Source organism: Clupea harengus, unplaced genomic scaffold (assembly GCF_900700415.2).
Source record: "Clupea harengus unplaced genomic scaffold, Ch_v2.0.2, whole genome shotgun sequence".
In the NCBI taxonomy this organism is placed as follows: Eukaryota; Metazoa; Chordata; class Actinopteri; order Clupeiformes; family Clupeidae; genus Clupea; species Clupea harengus.
In genome coordinates this window covers 35001-44263 of record NW_024879992.1, presented here as the reverse complement: position 1 = coordinate 44263, position 9263 = coordinate 35001, and the positions used below count along the sequence as shown (strand labels likewise).

At 46.6% G+C, this 9263-nt stretch overlaps 2 protein-coding genes across 3 annotated transcripts in view; one reads left to right on the top strand and one right to left on the bottom strand.

Moving 5' to 3' along the window:
- The first annotated feature begins 2364 nt into the window (after positions 1-2364).
- Positions 2365-8587, top strand: LOC122131071 (Y-box-binding protein 1-like). 2 transcript variants are annotated; one of them, XM_042705977.1, is made up of 8 exons: positions 2365-2641; positions 5071-5134; positions 5383-5416; positions 5530-5619; positions 6235-6561; positions 6689-6780; positions 6995-7326; positions 8361-8587. In XM_042705977.1, exons 1-7 carry the CDS (start codon positions 2533-2535, stop codon positions 7290-7292), a joined length of 1014 nt encoding a protein of 337 aa, XP_042561911.1. In that variant the 5' UTR covers positions 2365-2532; the 3' UTR covers positions 7293-7326; positions 8361-8587. The 2 variants fall into 2 exon arrangements, with proteins under 2 accessions (XP_042561911.1, XP_042561910.1); XM_042705976.1 differs by having other exon boundaries at positions 6689-6792.
- An 89-nt stretch (positions 8588-8676) lies between these two features.
- Positions 8677-9263, bottom strand: part of arhgef16 (Rho guanine nucleotide exchange factor (GEF) 16) — a 16074-nt gene continuing 15487 nt past the window's right edge. The window contains exon 15 of the mRNA XM_042705978.1: positions 8677-9263. This exon is cut by the window's right edge and continues 298 nt beyond it. The gene's annotated coding sequence lies outside the window, so the exon portion shown is untranslated.

Below are 9263 nucleotides of genomic sequence, written 5' to 3'. Positions count from 1 at the left end.
GTGCTGTGTGCTCAGGTATAAACATCATGGTGCTCTGAGCAGTGTGTTCAGGTATAAACATCATGGTGCTGTGTGCTCAGTATAAACATCATGGTGCTGTGTGCTCAGGTATAAACATCATGGTGCTGTGTGCTCAGTGTAAACATCATGGTGCTGTGTGCTCAGGTATAAAGATCATGGTGCTCTGAGCAGTGTGTTCAGGTATAAACATCATGGTGCTGTGTGCTCAGGTATAAAGATCATGGTGCTCTGAGCAGTGTGTTCAGGTATAAACATCATGGTGCTGTGTGCTCAGGTATAAACATCATGGTGCTCTGAGCAGTGTGTTCAGGTATAAAGATCATGGTGCTGTGTGCTCAGTATAAACATCATGGTGCTGTGTGCTCAGGTATAAACATCATGGTGCTGTGTGCTCAGTATAAACATCATGGTGCTGTGTGCTCAGGTATAAACATCATGGTGCTGTGTGCTCAGGTATAAAGATCATGGTGCTCTGAGCAGTGTTCAGGTATAAACATCATGGTGCTGTGTGCTCAGGTATAAAGATCATGGTAATGTGAGCTCAGGTATAAACATCATGGTAATGTGAGCTCAGGTATAAAGATTATGGTAATGTGAGCAGCTCAGGTATAAAGATCATTGTGCTGTGAGCTCAGGTATAAAGATCATGGTGCTCTGAGCTCAGGTTTAAAGATTATGGTGCTGTGAGCTCAGGTTTAAAGATTATGGTGCTGTGAGCTCAGGTATAAATATCATGGTAATGTGAGCTAAGGTATGAAGATCATGGTGCTGTGAGCTCAGGTTTAAAGATCATGGTAATGTGAGCTCAGGTATAAACATCATGGTGCTGTGTGCTCAGGTATAAACATCATGGTGCTGTGAGCAGCTCAGGTATAAAGATCACCGCTGCTGTGAGCTCAGGTATAAAGATCATGGCTGCTGCCCTCTGCACAGGAATAAGTGTGTCTGCTTGTTCAGTAAGGTGTCATTCAGAACATCATGCTCTGCTGAAATGCTGGTTGACCTGTTAGACCAGGCTGCACCTATGGCATAGAGTGTTGTCCTGTCATTTGCAATTAGTTGCACTTCTGTGTGTGTGTGTGTGTGTGTGTGTGTGTGTGTGTGTGTGTGTGTGGTAACCAGTGAACTACACGCCCTCCTCATGTCCTCGAAAGCACCACCAGCTGACTTGACGGCACCCACTGGAAGGCAAACTCTCTGGTGCCAACTGCTCAGTTTAAACTTCTTTTGTTTTGGCCACTTAGCCTGCCCCACATCCCAGCCCAGCCCAGCCCCGGCTCCACTACAAAGGGGGCCTTTCAGATGCGGTTTTGGGCTTGGGTCGGAGGCTTCTGGGGGTCAGTGCTGAAGCGTGGCTTTGTGTGGGACAACAGGGCTTGGCCCTTAACAACAAGGCCTTCACACATCCAGCAGCACTCTCAAACAGGGCCAGAGACACATTTCCATGACAAAGGAGACGGGCAGCGTGGGACTCGCTCCCACTCCAATATGCTTTGTCCCTGATCTGCCACTGGGGGGACTCGTACTGAAGCCAGACTCATTTCACATGCAGCCACCCCTCCGAATCTCACTCAACTGAGCCTAAGGGTATTGCAGTAACTTAAATATTTTTCAGTAGATGTTAATGCAACTGCCAAGTATGACATGAATATCAAACACGGCTTATGAGTACATAAAGTGCACTGTTGAAGAAAAAACAACCAAAGGCAACCATATTATTTCCCTGAAAAATAATCCCAATCACCACACTCGAGCTGTGGTAGATAGCTAGTCTGACCGCGAGAATTCAGGTCTGAGACTTGCTTAGAGTCGTGAAGGTCTCTACCTGGCGAGGAATTAACGTTACCAGCCGTGATGTTGCCTTCGTATTTACATTCTGAAGATCTGCAGCAGGATAAGGCTTAAGGCGCTTTGGTCAGACTACATTTAAACTCCGTCAAGAATACTATAAAGACTATTTAACATAAAATGTTATTGTATATTTAACAATGAAAATAAAGTGATTCTTCACATACTAATTGCACATGGCAACTTGTAACAAATACCAATTAACACTAGGAACCACACACTTCTGCTACATTAAGCATGCTTTATGAAGTTCATAAGATGGTATAGACTCAGTTCACTTCTCCGAAACTGGGTTGATTTCGTCTATGTGGGCTGTTCTCGTGGTAACCTCGTCCTTAAAGAACCAATCAGAACAGAGGCAGGCAGTTTGGGCGTTTGAGCGACAGATCGTAGAACCAATAGTTAGGAAGATTATCGGTTAGGTTGGTCGAGAAATATGCTGTTAACCAATGAAATGATAGGATGGGAGGGAAGGTCTGTCGGAATATTGTCCGGCTTCTTTCCCCATTCCGTCCAGTTCGATCGGCAACGGGAGCGGAGAAAAGAAAGCTGAGAGCCCGAAGGCAGCAGCCCCCACCACCGCCGGCCCAGGTTACCATCTAGCACCGGGAAACACACTAGAGAGCCACCGCCGGCACAAGTCTTTAACAACCAGAAACCATCATGAGCAGCGAGGCCGAGACACAACAACCGCCGCAGCAGCCTGACGCCGATGCGGAGAGCCCATCCAGCCCGGCAGCCGAAGCTACCGCGGGGGACAAGAAGGTCATCGGTAAGCTGGCTAGCTAGGACCGTTTGTCTATGTGGGGAAAAGTGATCGCTGCTGTTTAAGTTATTTGGTGTTAAGAGTTTCTCGAAGGATATTATAGCCCAAGGTATTGAAATCGATATTACGGCTGTCTGGTCGACCTGCCTATCGTTGCCTAGCTAACGTTAGCCAACACGATGTATGATGGCTAAGCGGCCGTAACTTCACATTAGCTACCCTGACGTCACTGATTAGGTTTTGTGGCTTCAGGTGACAAAATACCGAATATTTTTAATGATCTGTATTAGGAAGATGGCAAGATTGAAGCCACTTCTCATAACTAGTAGTAAGGTTTGACATAAGTGTGCTTCTAGCTAGGTGAAGTTAGCCCGCTAGCTAACTTGGAGTGCTAGCCTGCCTTTGTAGCCACCGTTAACGTTAACTGCAGAAGTTAGGCCGCTGATTTTGTCGGTTAAATTTCTAACGTTCACATTTCTTAACGTAAGATTCCAGTTCCATCGCCCGTGTCTACGTTCCATTATGAAGCAGTCAGTTGGCTTACGAACACAACTGTTCCGTGACGATAGTGTGCCCGGAGCGAAGCAAACGTTAACTTAGCGGCCCGTCCCCACTAGCAAACTAAACAAGCCGGGCTACAACCAAATGATGGCTGAACTTAGCTACGTGACTGAAAGAGCTCGTATTTAGCAATGAATCCTCTAAATTTCTCTGAAAATCGGTAGGCCATTTTCTGAAATCACTGTCACAGACCCTAGAAATAGAACACGAGTTGACCAACGTTAGCTTCCCAATCAGATTTTAATTACATTGCAACACGAAGAAATTTGTTTACACGAACCAAGTAATCGTATGCTCAAATTGCCACATGGGCACGATGCGTTTTTAAAAATGGCAGAACTGATACAATCGCAATTTAATTTTGCCGTAGTGGCTCTGATATCATCTAACTTTAGCCAGCCGGCGGCTAGGATGTGAGCTTGGCCTTGATCATGACCCTCCATCACTGGTCGATACGACTAGCCCCAAAAAACTGAATAATTTAATCAGGTTTTGTAATTGTCACGTTGAGGGTGTAAATATCTAGGTTGTAAATATGTGTTTCTTACACAGCCAACAATATTTCCATGTTTTTGTGTTTTGGTTATAGCAGACCCACTTGCCAGTAAATTAATCGGAAAGGCCCAACGTTAGCGCTGCACATAAATGACTGCACTGCAGATGAAACATTAGCTAGCTGTGTTAGCCGAACCTTTTGTTCGTGGGAACGCGTGCCAGTATCTTTTTCTCCTGTTATCAACCTCTGTTTGAAACGACCCACGTTATATGGGGGCATGATTCGTTCGACACATGATTGCAACTAACAACGAATCAAATTTAATAAAGTGGCGTAAGGGCGATACTGGCCCTTGTGTTTGGCCTTTTGAGGCTATGCTAAAATAACGAAGCTAGCTAGAGCCTCCAAAATGTCTGCCGTGATATTCGGGATGTAGGGATTTCTTTTGTGTGGAGACCTTGAACAAAAATTTCGAGGCATGTTACTTTTGTTTGAAATAATACAGTCCGTCATCACATTATGGTAGTTTTTCATCTTTCGTCAAGATAGAAATATTGATAACTGAACTCGTCATATTAGGGCGTAGTTGTAGTTAGCATTCGGTCTTAACACACTGGCGCATCTCCAACCACATGGTTGAAAACTAATGAGGTAGCGCTAAAATGCTAACCAGCTAGCTTAGCTTGTGTCTGATGGTACAACGCCTTGAATATGCCCCAATTACCAAGTATTCTGTGCCCAGGTGACCGCAATTTTACCAGTGTCATTGAATCTAGTCGTCGATATTCTTACGAGGTCGAGTCAAATGAAATATTACGCATCCTCGGGTGACCTCGATCGTGATGCAATTTGAGTAGCGTAAACTCCTTTAGCCACGGCATTGAATGAGCTTGGCGTAGCCACACCGCTGCGACAAGCAATCATACCACGTGTAACCTTTTGAATCACTTCCTTGTTTTTTTTTTTTTTTACTGAAGCGTTTCCCGGATACCATTTCAAACCTACAGGGGAGGACTTGGCTGTATGTTGGGTTGGCCAGCTATTGTTATTATAGTGGAACTAGTTGTGTCCCATCAGAACTCTTAAATGGGGAGTCTTATTTGGAAAGGGGGGCCTTGTGGTTGTGCTCAGTGCTATCGAATGGAACAGCTGCTGTTGTGCCATAGGCATTCACATCAGATGCTATAAAAAGATTGACAGTTGACGGTTAAAAAATAACTTTCTTACAAACAGCCCAGTGACCCTGTAGTGTTGGCTTTCTTTAGCTGTCATTTGCTGTTTTGAACTGTTCAATTCCAGTGTGTTTTTCTAGATGCACTGACTTCCTAATAGCATGGTTGTGGGTCTGTTGTGAAGTCATTGTTTGTTTTTCTTGCAGCAACAAAGGTCCTGGGGACAGTCAAGTGGTTCAATGTAAGGAACGGCTACGGTTTCATCAACAGGTAGGATTCCTTGGCTAATGCGAGATGTGGGTCAGCACACATCCTCAATCCTATTATAGCTTTGATGTACTTAGTGAGCCACACTCAATCTGCTGCTGGCACGCCGTTGTTTACTGCCATCTCTTAAAGACTTTAAGCCTGCCCATCCATGTTTCTCAATGGGCATGTGCTGGGAGTGCCTGCATCAGCCATATCTAACCAGCTTGGGCGTTTAAAATGCTGACTGTCGTCTGATTCTCGCTTCGCAGGAATGACACAAAAGAAGACGTCTTTGTACACCAGGTAAGAAGGATCACACGTGCTGCCATGCTTAGTGGCTTCATCACTAATGTACATCTGCTCAGGTGGAATGGGGAAGAGGGCTGGAGTCTAACTCTTCTGCTGTTTTCCCTCAGACTGCCATAAAGAAAAACAACCCCAGGAAGTACCTGCGCAGCGTGGGTGATGGCGAGACTGTAGAGTTTGATGTGGTCGAAGGGGAGAAGGTCAGTATGTTACAGCTGTCTGTCTGCGTGCACTTCGCTGATCTAATGGCCACGCTTGTTTCAGTATTTGTATCTAGCACCGCATGCTAGGACTGCCATTATTAGCTCTTTACTATTTGAAGGTCATTTCCTAAGTTGATGACAACCAAGCAAAACTAATGTGTGAACGGAAGTGTGTGTGTGTGTGTGTGTGTGTGTGGGTTGTCTGACTTGTGATTGTCTTGGGTGTGTGTGTGTGTAAGAGTTAAGGCTGAGTTATGCTTCTACGACCAAGCACGCATTTGATTCGACGGACTCGTGAACCTTTATAGTTCTATGTTGGTTGGTGGGTGTCGCAAAGCAAAAAAAAAAAAAAAAAGATGGCTGACCAAATGCCGTAGATGGTCATTTTTGTACATAAAAGTAGTTGTTTGACTTGAAAAATGTTTGACTTATTTTTTTATCGATTTCTTAAGTTACTGAGAAATACACACTGCAATGTAAAAACTGCATTGTTACCCACAAGGTAAACAGCATGGGATGCGTGTCTGCGTGAACGGACGACAATAAATTGGGCTTTAGAGTTAGGTCACACGACCCACTCCAACTCTGTTTGTCTTGGGTGTGTGTCCACAGGGAGCAGAGGCAGCCAATGTCACCGGCCCCGGTGGAGTTCCAGTCCAGGGTAGCAAGTACGCGGCAGACCGGAATCGCTACAGGCGGTACCCCCGGCGGAGGGGTCCCCCTCGCGACTACCAGGACAACTTCCAGAGCGACGGGGAGGGGGAGCCGCGGGAGAAGCGCGAGGGCGGGGCGGAGAGCGCCCCCGAGGGCGAGCCCGAGTCCCAGCAGCGCGGCGGCCCCTCCTTCCCTGGCAGACGCAGATACCCCCCCTACTTCGTGCGCCGGCGCTACGGGCGCAGACCCCCCTACACCAGCGCGTCCCGCGAGGAGATGAATGAGGTGAGACACACACACACACACACACACACACACACACACACACACACACACACACGGATGTTTAACAAGGTGTGAACACAAAGAGGATCCATGACTAATCGGGGGTGTGTGTGTGTCTGTGTTTTAGGGTGGAGAAGGAGACGAGATCCAGGGTGGTGAGGACCGGGGAAACAAACCGGCGCGCGGCGGAGGAAACTACTACAGAGGCTTCAGACCAAGGTTCAGGCCCAGGTTCGTGTGTTTGTGTGTCATACCTCCTCGATACAGCATGGAGCCTCTTTGCCTTTCCTGCTGTTTAGCCCCTGATGCAAATGTAGCTATGTGAAGACATTTCTACTGCATTTTGGATTGACAGTCTTGAGAGTGCATGAGGTTCTGTCTGGAGAGGGTTTGTCGGGGGCTGTGTTCTAAACGGTTCTGTTCTGTTTTGTAGCAGGGGCGGCCCGCCACGTCCGCGACCAGCGCGGGAGGGACGTGAAGGACGAGAGGGACGAGAGGGGCGCGAGGGCCGTGAGGGGCGCGAGGGGCGAGAGGGAGAGGAGGACAAGGAGAACCAGGGTGATGGCGCCCAGAGCCAGGAGCCACGGCAGCGCCGCTACAGACGCAACTTCAACTACCGCCGCAGACGCCCCGCGACCGGCGGCAAGCCCCAGGACGGCAAGGAAGGCAAAGCAGCCGACGCCCCCGCTGACAAGCCCGCTCCCGAGGCTGAGCAGGCCGGGGCCGAGTAACACACACCGGCGCACCATCTCTACCATCCTCCGGGTACGCTGGCCTGTGTCTACCCTGTGGTCTCTTCCATACCAACTGGAGGAACTTGCTGTCATCTTGCTACATGAACACTGGCTATAATAACTAGTCCAGTTGATCTTGGTACATGAACACTGGCTATAATAACTAGTCCAGTTGATCTTGGTACATAAACACTGGCTATAATAACTAGTCCAGTTGGTCTTGGTACATGAACACTGGCTATAATAACTAGTCTAGTTGATCTTGCTACATCAACACTGGCTATAATAACTAGTCCAGTTAACCCCAGTAAAGGGTTCCTGCGGATCCTTAAGAAGTCTTTAAAAGGCATTGAATTCATTCATCTAAAAACAAGGCTTTAATGGGTATTAAAATGTCTTAAATGAATCTTTCAAAAGTCTTTAAAATGCTAAGACATGAGAAATAGTTAGAGCTGTTCATGTAAGCAGACGTCATAGAAACCAGTGGAGAGCGAGAGTAAACCTGTCTGAATCATTTGGAGTCTCTGGCCTCAAGAGATTGTTCAAAGCATTCTAGCCATGTTGCACACTTGGTAGAAGTAGGCAAAAAAGAGTGTGTTTTGGGGTTCAAGTAAATGCTCACACTTCTCACCATTCAACCACTTAGAATTTGAGCCGGTTCCTTGAGGGGAGTCTAGATGTGGGGTTGAATTAGACCCGCCCATCTCCCATCAGCTTGTTGCAGACGTCAACAAGGACGTGTACGTTTGTTTGACCTTAATGTTTGTTTTAACGTTTGACTTTAATGTTGAGCCTCAGTCAAACCAAACAACTGGAGTTGCATCGGTACGCGTTTATTGCCATTTCAGTTCTGGTTATGTTGCTCTTAAATTTCATCCCAAGTGGCATTAAAAAGTCTTAAATCTGACTTGCCATAAGCTGTAGGAACCCTGTCAATCATGAACACTGGCTAGAACTAGTACTGGAACTAGTGGTGGTCCCTGCTCTCCTGTGGCCTGAGTGTGCTGTTCTGGTCAAGGCTGGACTCATCCTAACTGTGCTCTCCCCTCTTCTCCTTTCTTGCAGTGATGTCAACAAGAAGAAACATCCAAGATGTGAGCAATAAGACCCAGATTTGACTTGACGATCGTCTAAGCTTGCGACTCGCATTTGACCAGATTCCCACCGATTGCCTGCAGGATCTATGCAGACCCCTTCTTTTCCATTCTTTTTATGTGACAGCTCAAAGCTCTGGGGAACAGCAGCTGCTTTTCTAAATCGGTCTTAAGTTTTTACACCAAATGGTTTTTAAAGAAAAAAAATGTAATTTGATATCTGGTCAGTTTGACATTTTTAAATAACTTTTTATGTATTCAAACATGAATTTTGACAAAAGGCAAGCTCAAATAAAAGTCAAAGACGAAGTTTACCAGATGTGTCGACTCTTTCATTTCAGTCGAGCTTCTAGGCTGCTTGTCTTGTCATCAGGTGTGTGTGTGACAACGTTTCACAATGACATGCATGCATTCCAACAATAACAGTCTTAACACACATTTAGGATGGCCACCACAGTCAATAGTGTTTCTGCAGTCCTGAATGAGGCCCTGGCACCAGGGTTGGAAGTCATCTAAAGTCCCGCTTGTGTGTGTTCATCTGTGAGACTGCACCAAGAAGCTCTACATCCAGTGGGGACTCCTCAGGAGTGTGTGTGTGTGTGTGTGTGTTCATCTGTGAGACTGCACCAAGAAGCTCTACATCCAGTGGGGACTCCTCAGGAGTGTGTGTGTGTCCTTCAGGTCCTGTATATGTAGGTGTGAATTGTCTAGAAGTGTATTCCTTGGCTCGCATTTTGACCGTGTGAAGGGTGTTGTCTCAAGAGTGTGTGTGTGTGTGTCAGATGTTGGTCATACATAGGCACTCATGTTCTAGGCCTACTCTAGCAGTATGGGTGATGTGTGTGTGTGTGTATGCGAGTCAGATGTTGGTCTC